Below are 24,085 nucleotides of genomic sequence, written 5' to 3'. Positions count from 1 at the left end.
ATTGACCAATGATAATGCAGATTTGATGGCTTAAATTAGTAATAATTCGACTGATTTTCAGTGAAAAACATTGTTTCAAAAGAGAGTTTGGACTTGTTTTTTACTTTTTTCACTGCCACTAATATATAGGTCATTAAATGACCCTAAAGGGACATTTGTTTCATTTGGAAAAAAATTTAAAGAAAATCTAGTAGTCTAATTAGTCCTAATTTTTTTTCTGTAATTTATTATAAATTTCCCTATAATATAAGAAATGTAGATGAGGCAGGGTTCGAAGCTTTCGTGCGGCTCGCGGTTGTCCCAAAGAAAAACAAGGAAGCTTTTTATATGTATATATATATATATATATATATAAAAGCGAACGATATCACACACGGACTTTGAAGTCTTAAAAATTCTTTTACGAATTCGAGATAGCGTCTCTCTTTCATTGAGTCGTTGACCCCCGAGAATGCCGTGCGATGAGCAACACCCCTCTCTCTTTCTCTCTCTCTCTCTCTCTATGTTGATTATCACCAAAGTGCGCACTTTACCAATCACGCTATATTCAATATTTCTATAGTATATTAGAATCTCATAATATTCTCAAAAAATAATGGGTTTCCAAAAAAAGGTGCTTGGGTAAATCTGCTTTTAACTAAAAAAAATTCCACTAAATATATATAAATCATCTTCAATAAGGCAGTAGAAAAAAATATTTCTAATTTTTTTATTAGCAATTAAAAAAATGCAAGTTGTGAAATTAAAAATAATAAAAATTAAATATGAAATAGTAAAAAAAAAAAAAAAATTGTCAACAAAATATCAGGGGTGAGAGAGCATCGTGGATCATTATCTCAAAAGTTCATTGTTCCTAAAACTGGTCCTAGTGACGCACGTGTAAAACATTAGTTAAAAAAAAAGAAGGGGAAGGTGACGGTGGAAATTAAGAATAAGAAGTTAAAAAAAAATCGGGAAAAAATTTATCTCTCTCTCTCTCTCTAATCAAATTCACCCCTTTGAACAATATAAAAGTTCGACGAGGCTTAGACATCGGAATCTCAGAGGACTTTTTTTTGCGCTGCCCAACTGAAATTTCTCAACCCTTTACACGCCGGGCACATGTCTCGGCGAAAAAACGTGGGAAGGCATCTGCTGAGCGGTTCAATTCTCATCTCTTATACAACCTTTCTTTCTCTCACCTTAGCCCCTTTACTTATCCCATCCTATATGTACACATGTATTTTCAAATTTCCCCTTTGCTGTGTCACTTCTATTAAACAATTATTTTTCATTTTTTTCAAATTGAAATTGAAATTACGTTTCTTAAACAAAAAATACTTTTCAACTTTTAATAAAAATAACAATTCTTTTTATTTTTACTTTCAAGAAAAATCTCATAATTTTTATTAAGTTGATTTTTCTTTTCTCTTTTGACATTGATGTAAATTCCTTTGGCTCTTCTACTCATCTTTCCGCATAAGTTTTCTCATCCCCCTTTTTTGACTTGACGTTGATCCAGCAACACGTTGCGCGCATTATTATACCTTAGTGGCAATAAATATCGCTCTTTCGCATTTTAACACCCTTGGATTTTTCTCTATGGTTATAACCTCTAATTGAAATCTAATCCGCAGTTAAAACCTTGTTCAATTTTCAAGAGAATATTTTGCCCTTCCCCGATGCCTCGATAAATCAGTCTCGCATAATCTAACTATTTTTTTATTCGCCTAACACAATTCGAATTTGTTTTGTTTCTGTGTAAAAAGTTAATAATTTTTTCAAAAATTGTTTTCTCTTAATAAAAAAAAAACCGTTATATTAAATTTACAGTAATATATAAAATTTTTGCGATCCCCCCTCACCCCCCCGGAAAAAGGAATGTTATTACATATTTCCCGGGGAGAAAATATGAAAACACACTTTTCCGTCTGGTTTGTAAAATTTAAAATTCCTCTCTCTTTCTCTTTCTTTCTGTATAAACATTCCGCTAATTAAGCTTTTGCTTTCAAGCGACGCGCGATTTTAAAACAGAGATTGGTTTGCGAGTGGAGAAAATTGTTGGGAAAATGTTAGAAAACCCCGGCTATTTTCACAGAATCCGACGGCTTTTAAAATTAGTTTCTTTACGGCGACACTCTCTGCTAGTTGATTCCCTCTACCGGATTACCGCAGAAATAAAATATCGCGTTGCACTTGTACAAGCACAAGGAGGGGGGACGAAAAGGGGGGACCAGGGTGTAATTAAAACGTTGCCGCGTGCACGAGAGAGAAGAAGAAGAAGTGAAACAGTGAGACCCCGAATCCCGTGTACCATCGCTTATATCTCTCTTCCACTTGTTTTTCAACCCATTTCAATCTATCTCACTCTCGTTGTTGAGATGAGAAAATAAAATGATGAAACAAATGGAAAGCACCAGCCCATCTTGCCCGGGTCTAATCGAATTTTCACGAAGCAGATTTCTTGAAATTGTTTTCGCTATTTTCGTCCCGGAAACCTTCTTATACACACAGTTACTTAAAAAAAAAAAAAATATTTCAATTTTTTTCCCTCTTTACTGTTTTTTTAAATTTTTATAAATTGTTGAAAAAATGGTTAAAGTTTAAATTTCAAACAAAACTAGAATCAAAATTTAATTGGAATTTTTTTTTTTGATAAAATTTTTAGATTCAAAGAAATTTTTTATTTGAGTTCAATAAACGTATATTTGTCTCAGACCATTTAATTGGAGTAAATAAAAATTTCATTTCATTAAAAAAATAAAGAAATTAAATAACTAGTTTTGAGGAAAAAAAATGAGCTTAAAAAATATGTTAATTTTTTACATTGGTTATATAAACGCAAAATTGACGCGTTATTGTAAGTAAATGCTTCCTACAGTAACACTATAAATCAGTCCATTGAGCAGTCAATCGAGCACTTCTCATCTCTTTTTTGTCGTTTATCACAGTTTTTTGCGCGCTTCCCTTCACCTCATTCTCGTCATCCTTTTCCCTCTCTCTTTTTTTATCTCTCTTTCTCTTTCTCGTTTCCTGAACCTTACTCGTTTACCCACTTTTACATTGAATTTATTCGTAGTTTAGCCTTATATACAGGGGTTGAATTCCGTGCAACACGATACAACCCTTTGCTGTCTTTCACCAACCCCCCTCATCCTTCTTCTTCTTCTTACCCCATTCTACTTAACGTTTTCTTAATTGTTCTAGAGCGCCACTTTTCAGTAAAATCTCGTTAGCCATATTGAGATTTCTTTTTTTTTATATTTATATATACACACTTCATTTCAAAACACACTCTGTACCATGTGACTTCCGGTATAAATATCGAAATATATATACATAGACGTCAGAACCATATTTTCTTTCATAATTCAATCCCCTTGTACAAGATATATATATATATATATATATATATATGTTGAGAATAAATTATACAATCATGTTTCGTAATGTTTTAGCTAATCAATATATAATTCAGATTTCCGCGTAATCTTTCTTTCATCAGGAAATTTCTGTAAATTATAATTTTTTTTTTTTTTCTATAAAAATGACGCATTTTTTTTGGATATTTGTTAACGATTTCCAATTAAGCAAGGTTCCATTCGCGGTAAACATCGACGGCTGGCGAATCTCCAGGAGAATCGCACTCTTTGTCTCTTTTGCGGCATTAAAATAGAAAAGTGGGACGGCCTTTCGTGGTCGGAACGTTCGTAAATCGCCACACACTGGTGAATTCACATTCGCTAGAGCTTCTATTCTCGAACTTCCTCCCACCTCTAAAATTTTTCTGCGCCCCACTTGAAAATTCTAGTAGTAGTAGTAGTAGTAATTTTTTTTCTCGACTCCACCCCTCTTCAATCGATTCAAATTTCTTTTTTATCCCCACCCCCCCTTTGGCTTGTAGGTACCACCCTAACACCAAAAGGGTTTGTGTAATGAAATCATTCTCGTTTGTCGATTTTGACGGGGTTGGATTTTTCTATTGTAACCCCCCTTCGTCCTTCCCTCCTCCGCCTTTCTGGTTATGTAACAATCAAAGGGGGAATCGTGTATTGGCACAACATGATGAGGCTCCCTTTTCAAAAAATTTTTTTCTCTCCCATTTCGACACGTGTTACTCGCGGATTATACCAGAACTCTCTTCGAGGCGTATATTTCAGAACAAGAGAGAGAGAGAGAGAGAGAGAGAGAGGGAAAAAAAGAATATTGAATACGATGTATCAGGTTTGGGAACAATTGCTTCTCGGCTCAATTAAAATGCATTTGTTTCCCTTCGCCTCTTGTATTGTGACTCAACTTCGTTTTCACGCGTGGTCGCAGAAAAAAATCACATTTTTTCCACCCTTATTCACGCATCAATGACATATTATATAGTATAATAGTTCTATATTGACTTTAGTTATCTTAAAAAGAAATAGGAATGGTTTTTTTTATTTCTTAAAGTAAACTCGAGAAAATATTTGATTCCTTCTTTATTTTTCGTTGGAATATAAAAGAGAGAGAGAGAGAGAGAAATGTAACTTCGCGGGAAAGTATTTACGTTTCATTTTCCTCTCGGCAATCGTAAAAGCAAGACCAAAGGAGAGAAAGAAAGAATGTTTGCAAGGTGAGATACGAGGGGCGAGCAAGTATCTTTCAGGCAGCCAAAGTATCGTACGAAGGTTGTCTGCCGTCGAGGCTCGCGGCCTCGTCGAGACCAAAAAAAGCCAAGGAAAAGAAGGAAAAAAAAGAAATGAGAAAAGAATTGCACACCACAAGACCTTCAAGCCTACAGTATATAAGTGCACAAGTAACTGAAAGAAAGACCTCGGCTTCGGTCCGCTTTAATTTCAGCGAGTCCCATCCATGGAATTTACACCAAACTCATGAAAAAAAAATAAATAAAGCGCCCACGTTCTATATGCCTCCGGATTCTTTGAAAATATATATTTTTTTTTGCAAATTTATAATGAGAATTTGTAACAATTCCTGAAATTGTAATTTATTCAACAAGATTTTTTTTTCCACGAAAGAATATATAACCTAATGCATTGTGGATGCAAAAGAAAAAGAAAAGATTTGCATGCGAGTCTTGCAATCTGTGGAGAGCAATGAACTGCAAGCAAGACCTTCGCTTTAATTTTAGACCTACGGAATTGAGTTTTACTGAGTTTCGCAGCCAAATAGAAGAAATCATTTATTATTTGAAGAAATGAAGAAAAAAAACTCGGTAACATACAAAGTCCATTTTCCTGATGCAAAGTATGGTTAACATTCTCATATAATACTATATATATATATAAGAAGGATGAATTTTGCGTTTAAAAAAAGAAACATTATTTTGTTGAAAGGTCAAAAAAATTATATGATGGTAAGACCATGAAAAGAACAGGAAAGAAAAAAAAAAGAATTGCGCAAACCCGCGGGACCTTCGGTTATTGCAAGTGCAGGGCGAGGATCTCAACAATCTCCACGGCAATTTCGGCATGAAACGAATCTCATGACATATATAAAAAAAAGACTCACTGCGGTCTCATATACTTTCTTATAACCAAGGTCAAGACAAATGGCCACTATAAAATCACAATTAACATCTGCAGTTAAAGAGACGAGTGTAATTATATACTCTTTTAAAAAAGAAAAGAAAAAAAAAACAAGTTTCATGTCACATCAGAATCGAAATTTTAATTCATTTAATTAAAATTAAATTTTAATGTTCTTTTGTATCGTTAAAAGTGATATGAATATATTTCCAGTATTTCATGATCATAGAATAAAAAATAACTTTAGTTCTTAAAATTTGAGGCAAAATTTTGAAAAATTAAAAAAAAATAATTTAAAAAAAAATACATTATTTACACTCATATTTTTAAAACAACGATTTTCAGTTCCACGGGTTTATCAGTTGAAATATTGTTTCAGTATTCAATATTTGGTATGTGATTTAGGAAAAATACCAATAATAATATTTTTTTTTAAATGATGATGAAATGATGATTTTCTGAAAAAGAGAAAGTTGATGTATTATTTCAGTAAAAAGAAATTTTTAGTTATTAATAATAATACATTTTCAATTTGTTTTTCTTTGATAATTACTTAAAGAAACATGAAGAAAAGAACGAAATGTATTTAAGAGAAGAACAACAAGGCAATCCATATTGAAAATAAAAAGTAAATGTATATATGAATTGTATTAGATACTCGAAAGGGCCCCCCTTAGTGAGTCTTGGTTTTATTTGCAATGAGATTGTGAGAAAGTTTTCCAAGGAAGCATGATTGGATTCATCGAACTTGTTGTAAATACACCATCATCTTTGAATAAGACCCCAGGGATACTTAAGAAGTATTTGAACCACTTGCTCATGAGGATATACCGTTCCAGTATATATGAAGGTGTGTGTATATATATATCGCACTCTCATTCTATAAAACATCTAAACATGTACAGCACATAGAAGAAAGAGCAAAGATGGTTTCTTCTCCTCGAGCACAAAATGGCTACATCGTGTCCGACGTCACGCATCGCTACGCGTGTGCTCACACCCACTTCCTTTTTATGCCACTCCCTGGCCCAAAACCTGGTTTAGACATTGAAGAGTCTAGACAAGCTTTATATACCTTCTGCTCTCGAATTTGCTTTCAAATCGGTAACACAAGACGAGACACTCGTGTACCGAAACCATCATCTCGTCACGCATTTCCTGGTGACTGTCTTTTTCAACATCTGTCAAGATATAAAAATCACTCTCTATTATTAGTAAATTGTTTCTTCATTTGAAAAGAAAAGGAAAGATAAAAAAGAAACGGAAACTTAATCTGATATATATGCAAATAGTATTTATAAGATAAAAGATATTGATTATAACTGTTGTTGCGATGAAGATCTGATCAGATTTCCCAACGAGTTTCTAAAAGGAAAGGATGGTGACCGATGAGCAGTAATGCAAAGTCCTGTTAAAGCTCTGCGTGATCTAAAACAGTCGGCAAGAGAAGCCGGAAGTAAAGAATTATAAATATAGAATGGCGGGTGGCAGACTTGAGTCTCGGGCGCGTAAATAATTTCCGAGTGATTTGATGTATCGGCGAGGAGGTAAAGAAACTAGGAATTAGGAGAGTATAAGTAATAGGTAATGGAAAACGGTGCGCGGCGGACACGCGAGATGAATCTGGTCACGGAGAATCATACACAGGCTTTCCTCGCGTATATTCGCCCACGCGGCAACGTCCCTTTGGGGCCTCGGAGCAAAAACGGAGAAGAAGAGAGAGAAAGAAAGAAACTTAAAGTCACTGCGAAAACGAAAAGGAAAGAAAAACTCTATATATATATGAAGAAAGAAAGAGAGGAGATCCGTGCGCGTTCTTTGCAGTGCTACCCAGTGTAAAAAAGCGAGGATGCAACAAAAAAGGAAGAGCACAAGAAGAAACCGGTTTTTTCCAGTTGGGCCAGGTCGGGGCGTCGAACCTTCGGACCGCAGCAGCCTCCCTCCGAGAATAACTTGCATGCGATGATGCTGCAGCTCTTTCTCAACGTGGTCTCGGTTGCCCTAGGTCTCTTTCAAGAAAAAAAAAGAAAACAGCGAAATGAAGGCTGATGAACTCGCGAAAAAGAAACCCTCACAAGCCTTAGAAAAAAATAAGAAGTCATTTAAATGCCAAACAGAGAAGGTTAAAAGAAAGCAAAACTTCATTGAGGTCAATGCCGTTACCTTTCTTAATCTTTTTTTTTTTTTTTCTTAATTTTTGACTCGTTTTCATATACATATTTTTTTTTTAAATCCGTCTCCCTTGTCCCTCGAGCAAGGTTACCCGCCATATTTTTTCCTCCACGTGACCTTCGAAGTCGCCTTTACACAAGAATAACAAGGGAACAATAAAAAGAATGATAGCCAATGACCGCGAGAAGTTCTTTCACCGGTGACCAGATCTGCTGCACATGCACAGCAGCAGTGAAAAATTTAAAAAAAAAAAAAAAATTTTGACCAAAAAATGAAAAGGACGTCGAATTTCGTCTTTAAACAATTATTAGATTTATTTACTGCCGATCATTGAATCTATGCTTTGCATATGCTCATATCCTATGTCCCGATCATTCGCGCGAGGACATGCGAGGTCGATCGAAACAGTGACAGTAAGGATGCTTACAGCAAATGCCAATTATATGAATTTTGTCGCTCCTAGAGAGAGGAACCGATGAATATTTTTCGATTGACTTCCTAACTCGCAGCTTTCATAAATTCATTTACTTGGGCTTTGCTTCATTCCTCTTCAAAATCCAAATTTCACTTCTTACAATCCTCTTTTCAATTCCTTAATCCTATTTGTTTCCTTAGATAATAATTAAAGTCCTGTGGATAAAGAAAGATGACTCTGATTCTCAGAAATAATGTATACTAATTTATTTGGTAGATTTTTCAACGCTAATTTGGAAAGTGGAGATTTTGAGAAAAAAAATTTTGATTAAAAACGTCTTTTTTGATTGACATAATTTCTGATTTCAAATATATAAGATCAGATTTGATTTTGCAACAAACACTGCTTGTAATTTTAAAAAAGTTTGTTGCATTTGATAATTTTTGTTCTATTACATCGTTAGTTTAAAGATTTAAAGATTTACGTTGAAAAATCCACTCCAAAAAAATTGTTGTACACTTAAATCATTTTTTCTTTTGAAACATTTCTCCAAATTCAAGAACCTATTTGTCAAAGATATTGCATATCTCATGAGGATCAAATACTTTCTGAAGAAGAGACCACTTAAAGAGCTGATCTTGGAACCAACAAGTATGTGATAACTTATAGAGTGTGAGAATGTCCAGGTTCTTGGCAATAAATCCCATTTTCATTCCAAGTTACCTATCCTATCCAATTTAAAAAAAAAACGTAGAAAAGCAAATCTGTGCAAGGCGTAGTCCGTGGTGGCGGCGGCAACGGTGTGCCTTAACTCTCACTGGTATCGTTCTGTTCTGTGCCCGCCTGTCCTGCGCTTCTGGTGCACTACTCTGGGTTGGTATCTGGGTTGACTCTGGTGTCTGCGTATCCATTGGACAAACAAGGAGTTGCAACAGCGTGTTGTGTTCCAGCAACACGCCGCCCTTCTCGGCGGCCCCAACGCTACAAGCTGTCCCATCTGTCACAAGCTCTTCCTCGGCGGTGAAGCCCTCATGGAACACATGAAGCACACCCACAAGGATCCAAATGCTTCCGGCGTTGCCAGTAAGTATTTTCAAATTTTGTCATCCTCCCTTTCTCTCACTCACTTTTCTTATTGATTATCAAACCTCATTTATTTAAATTGGCATCATTCACAGGCAAATGAAAATATTCAAAATCATTTAAATTTAATATTTTTCACTTCCTTATAGAGGAAGTATTTTCATTTGCTAACGTTTACTAATTGGGATATGTAGATTCATATTTAAAAAAAAATGTGTGAGAGAAAGAAAATGGAGGAAATTAGAGGTGGAGAGAAGAATATTCCGTGTATGGTCTTAAGGATCCTACATGCGTGTATACCCGAATCGCTTTTGGTGCGGGCAAACACTTCGAATAAATATATACACTATTACTAACTGGGTTCTACTAACATCGGAATCGTCTCGAACTACCTAAATGTATTATATTCTTCTATTCATTTATAATGCCTGAGAGAAAAGGACACACTTTATCATCCATAAACGAACTTACTTCAACATAGACTGCAAGTCTAAGAAAAGAAGTTTTGTTCAACTATATATCATCCAAAAAAACAAAAGATGTAGAGAAAAAGAATTTTTGTTTCATAAAACCATTCAAGAATTTTTTTAAAATTTTTTTTTGGAAGAAAAATAAATGTAAATACGCTTTTCTCTCAGACTATCTGAATCAAGACTTAGAACGTGGAACCATCAAAGCAAAAAAAAAAACAGAAAGCTCTGTTTCATTTAGAGAAAAATTGAAAATTCCACTTTCCAAGTTATTGAATCAGTGCATCTGTGAATGCGGTGAAGGCTTCTTTCATCGGGACGCTTATCCTGCTTGGCATTGACCTTGACATTGTGTCGCCCTATTGTTCCCCCCGCTGACTGCACAACCTCCATTGCCGGGGCTTACCTAGCGAAGAGACGGACTGCCAATCATCCATGTCCGGTGTGCGGTAAACACTACGTCAACGAGGGAAGTCTTAGGAAACATCTAGCCTGCCATCCAGAAACGAGCCAAATTAGCAGCCTCAGGATGTGGCCTTGTTCCGTTTGCAACGCAGTCTTCACGCACGAAGGCGGTAAGTATTTTCTCATTTCCCGCCAAAAAAATATATATATATTTTTTTTTTGCAAAAAGAAAATATCAAAATTTCCCCTTTATTTACAAAAATTTTAAATCCAATTTTTTTCATTTTGATTTTAGGCTTGCTGACACATATGGAACACATGAGAATGGATCCAAAACATCAATTTGCAGCGCAATATGTTCTTAGTCGAGCAGCAGCTGAGAGAAGAGAAAGGGAACTTCTCGCTGGTTCCAGTTTAGGTACATACAGAATTATTTAATTTACACTAAAGTGAAAAATGGCTAATCTATTGATAATTACTGCAATTATCAAAAAAAAGTTTATCTGTGGATTTATTACAATAATAAGAAAATATAAATAATTTTTTTTCATTCACTTACCAAGCAGGTCTCGGTGTTTTGGGGAGTCAAGCTGGAGGACCTCAGAATTTACAACAACCACCAATGTGCCCTTCGCCCTCGGCTCATTCAGATAGCAGTAGTGGAAACGGAAGACTGTCCTCAGCCGGTAGTGAACCTGGTACGCACAAATCACGTCGTATTTTATTGCTTCAAACTCAACTTGTACATGCAACGAAAACCCATAAAAACATAACTCATAACCATGTAAATTTTATGAACTAGCTCTCTCTCATATATTGCAGTATCGTTTTTTTTAACTCCCGATTTTTAACTCCATTGAATGGTTTTATGAAGGAATCTTGACAAGTCTGTATATATATTTTTATAATATTCTATTTTTAGGAAATTTACGCCTATAATAAATTTATAGTTAAAATATATTTTAATATTGATAAATCATCTAAAATAAAATTGATGATAAGGTGTTTAAAGATTGCATGCAATCAGAAGCAAACAATCTCCCCCCCCTTTTTAATGTTATTTGGAACTGAAGAATACTGATTAGAGTAGATTTTTGCGCAGGCACCGGTCTTCTCAACAATAACAATAACAACAACAACAATAATATGGCATCGCCAGGACCAAGTGGAAATAAACTCAGTGAAATGTTACGAGCGGGCAGTCAACCGGGTTCGGCGCAACACTATCAGGAACAAATGGAATCGCAACAACGTATGGCTGTTATGGCTGCTGCAGTATCAGCAGGTATGAAGAAACCCCTAATCGATATTAAATTCATTGAAAAGCTTTTCAAAGAGATTTTTCATTTTGCTTACTTTAATTTTTTTTTTTTTTACAGGGCTTCAAAACTCGGTGTCGCCAAATTTGTCATCAATGGACGTGGCGCAAATAGCGGCTGCAATGAGGATGGGTAACAATGGTGATATGAGTGGTGGCGGTCAGGGATCGACGGGACCTCAACAACAAGGGGTACAGGCTTCCGGGCCCGAGCAGGCTCTCAGGATGCACCAGGCGGAAGCACTTTTGCGTTCCCATACGGAGGCTGCCCTAAGGCTAGCGGTGAGTGCACCTTGCTTCCGCTTTGATCTCCAAGCAACCAATCAAAATTGGCTTTTCGGCAATTCGGCAAAGGTAACCGAATCACTCGAGGCAAATTTATAACTAATTTCGAAATCCATGAATGTTTAATGTTTCAGATGTCACAAGCTGCAGCGGCTGCCGCTAGTTCAGCAGTTGGTGGTGACATGAGGCATCATCTTGGACAGCATAATGGTGGCGGTGGTTCTGGTATGCCGGGACATCATACGAATCAACAATTATCACAACCCGATACACTATCACCTGACCTAGGTAATTATTGATATTATTCTATCAAAATTGACAATTTTTCCATTGGATTAAATTCAATTTTAAAAAACTTAACCCCAGATTCATTTTATTTTGCCCTGAATAGCAGAGCAGCTCAGACTTCAGGAGCAGCGATTAGAGCAGGCCCTGAGGCTTCACGGGGATCCTCGAGCGCTTAGTTTCAGTCTCCAGCATGTTGTTAATCAACAAACTAATCAACAACCATGAAAATTCAGTTACTACTGAGACGAGTGGACCCCTTGGACGACGGAGACGTCCCTGCAGGTTGAGCGAGATTCGCAAATGCAAAATCACTCAACCATCAATGATCAGCAGGTCTCTAAGTTGGCAATTCAACATCCCGAAGATCGTGGTATTAAACGAAAAGCCGACGAAATGAGTGGTAACGTCGAAAGCGCGTAGAATCATCATCATCATCATCATGAAGCTACCGTTCGTTCAAGAGTGGTCATTTCTCAAACACTCCCTGTCTCAGCAGTGCAACAAAATTCAAATAGAGAGAGAGACTTTCGCCGAACAGTTTTAACACACGTATAATAGTGGTGACAAAAAAAATTTGTTTTTTTCCCCAAAAAAACACGTGAAGCTGTTCGTTAATAAGCTCATAAATGGACTCGTAATCACGAGTTATTCTAGATCGTTGGACGGTTCCCAATCTCTGGCTCTGCGACGACCTGACCCGGAATGTAGACTGATGTTAAAATTCAAGACCTTCGAGTCAAAAAAAAAAAAATTGATCTCTACTGGGTCTTTGCCTTTTCTCATAATTACAAGCTCAGGTCTCCTTGTACAAAAGGGGCTTAACAAGGGTGTTCAGGACTCGTCACAGCGCCAAAGACACGGAACCCAAAACGTGCCATAATTTAAAAAAAAAAAATAATAATATTAAAAGTTACTAAGTTCACTGAAACGAAAAAGTAAAACTTAGAAACACTATCCAAGGTACTATGTATAAATAAATGGTACAAGAGCCACAACGTAATGTGGGAAGAAGGTCACGGGCGACCTATCTTCTCATTGAAGGCTCAACAAACTAAACTAAAGCAAACTTAAGGTTCCCTTATTCTTAATTCATGTAAAGTTTAAGGCGTTAATTCCCCCGAGCGTCAAGGTATCTCACGTGGATGCGCAAATTCGCGTGAGCCCTGCGCAAGGACTGACGGGACATAAAAGAGACGGACGTATAACTAGTAACTGAACACACACATATATACACAATACTCATATATAAACACTACAAAAGCCAACTGAAAGTTATACTTGAACATAAACACACTTGTGAAAAAAAAAGTAACACTAATAACACTCATCACGAAACATTCATGCGCGCAAATGTGCTCATTGTAGCACAAAAACTATTAGCTCATAAGCGAACAAACAAAATATAATTATTACAAACAAGTTATATTATATATATTATATATACATACAGAATAATATGAAAATAAAAATTAGAGCGCGAGAGAGCATTGTGAGAAAGCAAGAGAGATAAAAGAAACTAAATGCTAAATATTATAAATATATATTATATATAAATATTATAAATAATGAATATAGGGTCTATGAGACTAGATTAGTTAGGGGGGAAAAAGAAAAATGAATGAAAGGAACGCTCGCGCATTTTGAATACTTATTCACATTTTCCGAGATCAGGTGAAAATGGTCATGAATGAAGAATTTAAAAAAAAAATAAAATAAACAGAACAAGAGGTTGTGAAAATGTAAAAAAAAAATTTAGATAAGAATAAATCTCGGGAAAAGTGAATAAGCATCAATGCGCGAGCACAAGAGTATTAGATGTATGACTGCAAAACGTGAAAAAAAAATGAATGAACAAAAAACGAATGATTGTATTTTGAAAGCGAATGAATCAGAAAAATGGTACGATTGATATAATCTGAGGTCCTGTGATCGTTATAAGCGAAATATTTTTTTATTTCCGAGTAAACGCGTAAAAATTTGCGTCGTTTCGAACTTTTACTTGCAATATACCGTTACGTTCTCGCAATATACTTAGAAAGAAGAGGAAGAAGACGAGTATGAGATCAGGGGCAAAAAAAAGAAACTAAAGAAAATATAATCCAATTTCAAAAAAACAAAAGACTCGCGCCCTAAAGTCGTGATCGTTCGTGCTTTCGATGGGGAGATAATCTTTCGACGAGTCCAGAGATAAAAAAAAAAAAATCGCAGACCAAACGAGAGAACGCGACGTTAGGTTCAAGAACGAATGTGCGCGATAAAAAAACGATGTAAACAGAAACGTGGAAATTCGGTAATCGACAATATTTATAGATAAGCTCTAGATTAAATCTTTTTTTTTTTTAAAAAAAATACTCTCCTTATTTTCATAAAATGGGATTTTTTTTTCATTGAAATTTTTCATTAGAAAATAATCTTTGCATTTTAATTTATTTCATTATTTTTAATTTTTTTTTTTTTTGTTTTTAAATCAAGTCATTCTTAAATCAAAATAACAATACGTAATTTTTACTCTCGCGGAATACGTAAGGCACAGGAATGAGAGAGAAACAAGAGACTTTTCATCCTATTAAATATTTTTTCTTTTCTCGTCGCGTTTCTATAATACTATTACTATTTACTATACAAGAAGCACGGGATTTTTCGCGCTCCTCGGTCAATGACTAACGTCGTTTATATCTTCTTCGTTTGAAGCGGATGACACGCGCGTAAAAGTCGCGTTTGATCAAGGCTTTTCAAATATGTCGGAACGAGAAAAGTATACTAGGGATTCATCGTCAAAGCTACATTTTACGATCCGAAACGCTTCGCCTTTAGACTATTTTCAAAAATTAAAGAATGTTGGTACTTTTTCCAAATAAAAAAGAAAAAAAAAATTCAAAAACAAAAAAAAATAAAAAGACGTGGAATTTTTTTTATGTCAGGAGGTGTACGCGTGAACGATCAATTGATTGGTTCTTATTATATATATATATATATTAAAGAATTTTTTCCGTTACAGACAGTTTTTCCTCGGATCAATTAGTGTAAATACACATTTGATATTCACCTGCGTAAACGAGAATTATTACGGTAACTTAAACGAGTACATAATGCAATAGGGTTAGTTTCTCTGTAAATACCTAAAGCGTGGGCGAGTGCATACCCTCGCCTTCGTAACCAACGATAATATTTTATCGACCGAGCTTTCTGTTTAGTGTCGTCGATTCGAGCAAAGAAAAAAAAAAAAAAAATTCATCCAAGCACGAATCGATAGAAAATTTTTTCTTTTTTCATTTTTCAATAAACAATTAACACGCGGTACTTCATTCATACTGACACACATCCAGAGACACAAATTTACACATATGAAAAAAAGCATTGCGATGGATTGTACAGCTACGATAGAATAGAATGTAAGCCTAATATCACACCTCTACACATTTCGCACCACCGGCACAAAACTGGCCTCCACATTTTCGTAGGGACCAAATTTTTCATTTCTTCTTACATCATCAAAATTAATTTTCGATTTTCATCAAAGAAAAAACAAAAACAAGAGAACGTTGATATTGGACGATGAAAGAAAGTAGTTCAAAAAATTGTTTATGAAAAAAAAAAAAAAAAATTCTTTGGTCCCTAAAAGAGAAAGAGATAATCGCGTTTACATTGCAATCAATGTAAATACGGTCAGTGAGAGAAAGAGAATAGGAACAGAAGCAAGATCTACCCAAAATAAAAAGAAAACATTTAAAAAATATCCAAAAATTCGGTGCATCCAGCGAACGTGTACAATAATTTTCTTAACTCATGAAAAAAAAAAAAAGTAAAGCTACACAAATACAATAGCTCATAGTGTATGTTCTGTAATCGATGATGATAAGATAAAGAATAATAAGAAAAAAAAAAACGTTGACGGCCGTACCGGCGCGCGGCGGTCGTCAACAAAAAAAAGCACAAAAAAAAATTTACAAATATTATTGATTTACATATGCCCGTAACTCGTAAGGGGGCTGGTGGTGCAGCTTCATCACACTTTTTCAACTCAAAAAAAAAAAAAGTGAATCGTGCCAGGTGTTTGGGAATCGATAATACAAAATATCGAGATTTCATTCCCTCCCTCACTTTATGGCCGCAAGAAAAACAATTCCACACAGCTGCTAAATCGGCCCCAAACCATAATCTTAATCTCTTCATGTAAATTTGCTAAATGTTTGTAAACTAAAAGAAAAAAAAATGCCATAGCCCGGATGCGCTGGTGTATACTCCCAGCGCATACACATTCACAAATACGACTCGATCTCGAATTAAACGCAGTAAAAAAATCCGCAAAAGCGCGGTAAATTGGTAAATGCGCCAAATATAATATAAACATGACCAATACACAATCACACGCAGATAGAGCGACGTAAATATGCCCACATTTACGCGCCTAAAAATAAAAAAAATAAAATAAAGCCCTGGTAACCAAAGCGTGCTCCCCGCACGCTCCAATCATACAAGTTCATACACGGGAACGCTTTGCGCTCTCACAACACTATTTTACACTAATTACACTCTTACAAGTTAAAAAAAAATATATACACACTACGGATATGTAAAGCCAATTGATTTTGTAAATTGCCCCAAAAAAATTTTAATTCACAATTTTTCTAAAAAAAGAAAATAAATATTCGGCACAAGAGCGCTAATTGGGGCGCCATTGGCAGGGAAAGTCATTTTCCCTGCCAAAATTTGCAAAAATAAAATTCAATTTTCACATTTTCATACTTTTGGATGCACAGAGAAAAACAAAGAAAAAAAAAACACCAATCATGACAAATAACCAAACAAAACCGGATATGACGAAACTCGTGGGCTTTTAAAAGCTCCGCGATGACAACAACAAAACCAAAACGCGACGACGTTTAAGGCGTCCTTGCGACAATGCGGCTTTACAAGCGAATAAAAAAAAAAATGTTTGTTTGTTTTAAAAATCGGGTTTTAATTTTTTAATGAAATAATCTTTGCAATACGAATATACGATATACGTGAATCGGAATTTTGAGAAAAAAAAAGAATGAGACAGTAAAAATTGATATTTTATCAATTTGAAAAGATTTGCCAAATATGAAAATTCGATTAAATTCCGAAAAATCCGTCTACTGTATATTCGTATGTACCGTAAACATACGCAGCATATATATGAATACCGACAGTCTATAGCAGTGCGAGCGCCTCGCGGCAATTTTGCGTTTTCACGCAATGTCTGTCCGAGCCTCCGTGATTAAAAACCGGAATAAGTTGTTTCAATGTCCACTGTATAATGGGAGACGTAGTTTTATGGCAATATTTCTGATCAAAAATTCTCGTGAAAAAAAAAAAACAATGAGATAAACCATACCATTCAAAATCAGATCCATTGCGCGGCTTTTCGATGGAGCTTCCGCGAATTTCTCCAAAAAAAGAAAAATCGCTGAACCTCCCCGAAAAGCTATAGTCTTGAAAAAATATTCTCCGAAAAAATATTTCGTTAACGGGAATAAATTTTTTTTACCAACCCTCCAATTGTCACTCTCCGTATGCGAGTTCGAAAATAAAATCGAGAAAAATAAGGAAAAAGAAAATTGAATATGAAAAATTTTATAAAAAATAAAGTTTCATTGAAAAAAATCCGGTGAGTGGGTGCCTCTGTCAGGGTTTTCCGTTACAGTACAAGAAACGTTTTCACGTATAACTCACAATTAGTAGATACTATTAGTAGAAACAGTAATTACCGTGTACCGCAGTTAAACAATATTAATAATAAGAATACAGGAAGTCGTCTTTCTCAGTGTCTAATCCAAAAAACATCAAAACCGTATTTTTCGAGCGCCTTTAAACTCCGTCAAAAAAAAAAAACAAAACAAAATTCCCTCCCCTCGGAATTCAAAATCCGATATTCATCTTCCAATCTCCCACAGAAAAAAAAATCCAAACTTCCGTGAATTATCCTTCCCTGAAAAAAATGACGCTCCCTAATTACGAGTAACTTTTACAGTAAATAAATAATTACTAAATGTTTAGTAGATTAGCCAACGTATGTTGTATACTCGATTAAATAGACGAGAGACGATTGAATGGAGCCATATTTAAACTTTAATCAGATATTCAATTAACCGTAATCATTGTCAAGTCAAAGACATGTTAATTAACGCAGTAATACCTATCGCATACGCATAATTATTAATTACAGTAATCGACTATAAGACGCGATATAATACAAAATGTGTCGCGTTTACAAATACCACATAATAATAAATATCGCGGAGGCACTCCCTGCGGATTATTTTTCATTAAATAAAAGAAACAATAATCTCGATTCTCGAACACGAATCACGGAGGGTATTTCAAATATGTACACGAATTTAGGAAAAAAAGAAATTTCCAAGGCAAAACCAAAAAAAAAAAAATTATTGCAAAAAACATGTTTTTTGACAATAATCTTTTTTTTAATTCTAAAAACGTATACATATTTGAATTTAAGCCCCCCATTTCCCAAGTTCTTTTTTCAAATGCAGCCTTGAGTTTTTTCACTTATGGCATATTGCTTTAAAACACAAATACAAACCCCCTTACACCAATTCCATTCAAACTTCCCCATCCCCCATGAGAATGCCCCCAGTCTCAAATATAACGCGTTGTTCCAAGTTCGTTCGCGATTTTTCAATTTTTCAATTTTTTTTTTGTTTTTTAATTGGGAATATGTGACAAGAACGTCCTATTTTTATCTAACAATTTTTCAAGGAAAAATTACTAAATTCTTTTTATATTTTTTATTCAAGACTTTTATTTTTAAATTTCTTTTTATAAATTTTCATTCAAGTTTTCATTTTTGATATTATGATAATTTTTTGAATTGAATTCATTTTCGAAAAATTTCTATTTCTTATATGATTCTCTATTTCGAGTTTTTCTTAAATTTTTTATATTATATTGAAGGCAATTTGAAAATAATTTTTTAATTTTACATTTAAAAATTAAGTAATATTACACGAAAATAAGAAATTCTAAAATTAAGAATAATTAATTGGCAATCTATTTTAGAATATTTCAATAAATTTATTTTAAATAAAAAATTTTTTATTTTTAAATTTGAAAAAATATTTATAAATCATTATTAAAATTCTATTAAATTACCTAATACATTAATAAATTATTAATTAATACATCAATACATTAGAATTAATTAATTTTAGTTCTAAATTTAATTCCTTGAATTAATTGATTTGTAAAATTATTTTAATTTTGTTTCAAATTTTTCTATTACATTTTTCTCTATTAAATGTTTATATATTATTTTTTATACTTTAGTTAGTTATATAAAATATCTTTTATAAATTTTGTATTAAAATTTCGTTGCTTATTTTAACGTTAATTTTTTGAAAGTTTTTGTTTTGTATTTTTTAAATTTGTTATCAATTTAAATTATTATTTATTTGTAAAAATTTGATAAATTCTTTTAAAAAAAATTTATTTAAGAAAAATAAAGCAAAATTTATATTTTATTAAAAACGTTAATTTTTTAAAATTTAATAATAAATGTTATTAAAAACAAAGAAACAACCATAAAAAATAATAGGACGTTCTTATCCTTGTCTCATATTGTCAGGACGAACGTTGAGTTTCAAACTTCAGACTTTTACGTAAAGTAAGTTACCAAGTAATACAGATTAATTTCGAGCGGAAATCACAATTAAAAAAATATGAGACCGCAAAAAATTTTAATGGTATCGATTTAATTTTGTCGAAGTCCCCTTTTGGGCAAAAAAAAAAAACACCGACGCATTATCGGTCCCTCAAGTTCAATCACGTAATTATAAAAAAAAAAAAAAATTTCCCAAAAAAAGCTTTCCTTTTCTTCGAGAAAAAAAATATGTTCTCCATTCGAAATTTTATTCTAGTCAAAAAACGGTACAAAGCCATCGTGATGAGTTGAAATATCACGACAAGGCGAAAAATCGGTACTTATATTTTTAATATTTTTTTTTCTTTTAAGGAGAGCCGAAGAATCGGACGTTACAATGAGATTATATTTATATAAAATAATTTAAATCTTTTAAGATATTATTTCTTTTTCAAAAAAAAAAAGGAAATTAGAAAAAAAAATTTAAAAAAGCGTGAAGAACTTGTGGGACACGCAAGAGATAATAATTATGCGCGTTGACAAAAAGATATAGCCTCTTTTCGTTATATATATATTATATATAAACATCGATCGATCGCGCAAAATCGATCGATCGTTCGATCCCTGTATGAAAAAAAAAAATAAAAAAAATAAAGCGACACTCTTTCAAAATGGATGTACGGTGCGAATGAATCTTTAAAGCTTCGTTTGTAACATATACATATATAAATATTGTTTTTTCATATATATTTCCACATATTACTTTGTTGTACGATCCAAGAAAATTATTTCTCAAAAATTTGTTTGTAAATTTTTAAGTTGAAATTTTCTTGGACCCTAAATCTTTCAATACCGCTGTTAATTTTTCTTTTTTATTTAACGATATAAAAAATTAAAGAGTCTAGATTTGCTTTTCATTTGAAAGAAAAAGGAAAAAAAAAAAAAAAAAATTTGCTCAGATTTTGCAAAAGAAAAAAAAATATTTATTTTAATCACATGTGAGGCAAATCTGGACTCTAAAGACCAACTTTTAAAAAGGCAATTGAAGCGTATTTTACAGAAATCAACGTGCGTATATAAGAAAAAAAAATGAATCGTCGAAGGCCATATAATAATTATATTTTTAGTGAAAGCAGGGCGTAGTCCATGTTAAAGACGGAAAATGCCACTTCTCGAGATTCTCCTCTTTTTTTTATACCTTAATATATATATATTATTATAGTATATTTACATATTATATATATATATAATATATATATATTATATATATATATTTATATTTAGGCGAATCTATAAAAATAAAAGGAAAGCGAGTTAGGATTTAAGTTTTCTTTTTTACGTCCCCGTGGTGATTTAATAATTAAATTGATTAACGATTGTTGACATTTTCTGAAAAGGAGATTTAGTGGGTATGTGTATAAAAAAAAAGTCGCATTAGCGACACGACTGAAACTTCTGCTTTTTTTTCTTATTTCTTAGTTTTGAAAGAGTCAAAGGGGTCGAATAATGCAACTTGTCATTAATTAAGCTTTTTGATTCTTTTTCTCTTTTTTTTTTTTTTAATTTTATCTATTTTTTAATAATTAATTAATTTTAATTATTATGTTAATGTTATTATTATTAATACTATTATACGGCAGATGTCAATTGAGTCGGGTGCAATGCTCCTGAATTATATTATTTAATTGTGAAATTTTTTTTTTAATTTCCTGCACCGTTTTGCTATTTTTGGGTTCTTTAAATAAAAAAAAAAAAAAAAATCGGCAATCGGTGGGTGGATTTGTAACGTTTGCTAGTCAGAATTGGTTTAAGAAAAGAGGGGGAGAAAAATAACGAAAGCTAGGAATTTTATTTGTTACTTTTAAGGTTATTTTTAGTCCTGTTCTCGAATAACCCTGAACTCAAACGCTACTGTTCTTTTTTAGTTTATTAAATATTCTCGTAGAATCGGAAAATTAACTAATTTTTTTTTTTTTTTCAAATGAGCTTGTGCCTAGTGTAGTGAAAGCTGCCACGACTTTTAGTTGATTATATAATATACCGTTAATTTAAATCTAATTACTACGCCCTACGAAATATTAGTTTCGATTGATTATATTTTATAATTATAATTACGTTAAACCCGCGTGTAATTTTCTGTCTTTGTTTTCACGTGTGTTTTACATTATTTTACTTGATGTGATATTTCTAGTTTCGTGTGTGTATACGTCTTGGGGTAATATTGAAAAAAAAAACACAAAACCCTGAGAAATTACGTTCTTCCTATTTTATATAGTTTTTATAATAAAAAAAATTTTTTTTTTTTTTTTTAGATCGATGTTACCAGGCCATTTTATTTTTTATTTAAAACGGTAACATCCGTCAAACAAAGGCAAGCCCAATGAGATCTCGTTTATAAATCAAATTGAAAAAAAAAAAAATGTTTTTCAAGTCTCTAAAATACGCTGACGATTGTCACACGAAATTTAGGACACGTGCATTTATTAAAGATTATTAATTAATATTGTCAAAAGACATCGGGGGTTTAGAGTCAAAAAAAAAGAGTTCAAGTAATGTGCCAAATCATCTTCCGAGGAAAATTGATAAAAAAAAAAAAAAAAAAAAGAAAATACGCCTGAATAAAAAGAAAAACTAAATCAAATCTCAAACTCCCGATGTCTTGCTTTATTGTAATCATTACTATTAGGTTTTAGTTAGTTTTTATTGCTGCCTATTATTACTGTTTTTATTGTCATTATTACATAGTTGTCGATTGTCAAGTGACTACCCTCCAAACCCTCCAAAAACCCCTCCCCAAATATCCTTTTTTTCTTGACAATTTTTTGTCAAATTATCTTTCGGCAAGTGAGATGACTGTTTCAGAAAGTGTGTCATTGGCAAAATGCTCTTTTGTAAACAAATAACCGTACCAGATGTCAAAGAAAAAAAAAAATTCCCACCGCTGCCACTAAACGAAATTATAAAAGAAAAATAAAATAATATAGGCACTAACTTTAAAGAGAAAATTCTCATTTACTTGTTCTTAAAAATTACGAGAAATCTTTGCCACAAATTAAAATTAAGGAAATATTCTTTGACATTGGAGGTGTTATTTGTAATACCCAAGGAAGTAGCGTACAATTTCAAAATTTCAGAAACAGGGAAAACTCTAAAAAAAAAAATAAACAAAGAAAAGAAAGAGAGAGCAAAAAAATACGACGTGAAATATGTAACATATCGTCTATTGTAAAAAAAAAAAACGTTCCAGTCTCTTTCGGTTACGAGCGAGTTCCAAGTGTAGAAACGATGAAAAATCGTCATTTCATGTTATACAGAAAATATCCGAATGCAACCGTGATTTTTAGATTCGCGAGCCTTTTTACATTTTTCGCGCGACACGTTCGAATGTTATAATAATAATAATAACTAATGGCAAAACATCAGAAAAAAAAGGAATGAATGAATGAAAACAAAAAATAACGTGAGCGCAAAAATTCGAACGAGTCAAAACTATAATTATATTTCAGGACTACTTATATTAAAAAAAAAAGAAAATTGTAAATAAGTATCCGAAATTAAAGGATGAGAGTGCAAGAGAAAAAGGTGATTACGTGTATTAAATTTCTACTTCCTAGGCAAATGTTTTTAGGCTGTATAACGATCTTTGATGACGAGAAAGAAAAGAAAAAAATTTTTAGCGTACAATTTTAGTGCGACGCAAAAATTTTAGATCCTCACTGAATAAATATGCCTTCGATCGTGATTTTTTGTTTGTTTTTTTTTGCAAAAAATGACAAAATTACTTTTTTCGCCCCTCGATCATTGAGACAAAAAAAGTATATATATATATATATAAATATATAAATAGTGTGATGTAAATAGTATGCATTTTCGAAACGATAGAAATTAAGTGAATTTTTTTTTTTTTGAGAAATAATGAAAATAAAAAATAAATAAAGCAAAAAAATCAACGATCGAAAGTGTGCAGTGAGGTTCGCCTTAAAATTAAGGTCTTAGAAATTAAAATGTCGGAAAGTGTAATCGCGAGGGCGACTTGGTGTGAGCAAGTGACAGTGCGAATCGTATAAAATTTTGAAGAAAAAAAAAAAAAAAAAAAATGGTGCGTATAAATGACAAATTGCGTGCGAGTGTGTGAGAAAGATAGAAACAAAATTTTACTACCAAGTGGACTAGAATCGCAACCGATGGGCATTATTAAGCGAAAAAAAAAAATAATGAAGAAAAAGCAAAAAACTCTTTTTCGGAGCCTTTTTTCTCAAATGATGAAAAAAGCGTCCAAAATTGTACCTATTTTCATTTTATAAATTATATATATATAGATATACGATGACCTCCAAACTGAATAATTATTGTGAGTATATATAATGTAAAAGGTCAAAACACAAATTATTGTATCTATATTCAAAAAAAAAGGGTGATGACGATAATTGTATTTGAGTCGTGATTATTAGATACTGTATAGTTAAGGAGAAAATGAACGTTTTAGGCGAAAAAAAAAAAAAAATTATTGATTAAGGGAGAAAATTT

The 24,085-nt window shown here is 33.0% G+C and overlaps 1 protein-coding gene across 1 annotated transcript in view; it reads left to right on the top strand.

Moving 5' to 3' along the window:
- Nucleotides 1-14,271, top strand: part of LOC127278387 (zinc finger protein 853) — a 75,779-nt gene extending 61,508 nt beyond the window's left edge. The window contains exons 5-12 of the mRNA XM_051300095.1: nt 9,012-9,171; nt 10,007-10,216; nt 10,342-10,464; nt 10,610-10,744; nt 11,137-11,331; nt 11,426-11,646; nt 11,784-11,937; nt 12,041-14,271. Coding sequence (XP_051156052.1) covers nt 9,012-9,171; nt 10,007-10,216; nt 10,342-10,464; nt 10,610-10,744; nt 11,137-11,331; nt 11,426-11,646; nt 11,784-11,937; nt 12,041-12,162 — 1,320 coding nt within the window. The 3' untranslated portion in view covers nt 12,163-14,271. The remainder of the gene's footprint in view (nt 1-9,011; nt 9,172-10,006; nt 10,217-10,341; nt 10,465-10,609; nt 10,745-11,136; nt 11,332-11,425; nt 11,647-11,783; nt 11,938-12,040) is intronic.
- Nucleotides 14,272-24,085: the final 9,814 nt, after the last annotated feature.

The sequence above is a fragment of the Leptopilina boulardi genome, unplaced genomic scaffold (genome assembly GCF_019393585.1).
Source record: "Leptopilina boulardi isolate dan_hultmark-lab unplaced genomic scaffold, ZJU_Lbou_2.1 LbouV2_202, whole genome shotgun sequence".
In the NCBI taxonomy this organism is placed as follows: Eukaryota; Metazoa; Arthropoda; class Insecta; order Hymenoptera; family Figitidae; genus Leptopilina; species Leptopilina boulardi.
This window is presented reverse-complemented; position numbering and strand designations above follow the sequence as displayed.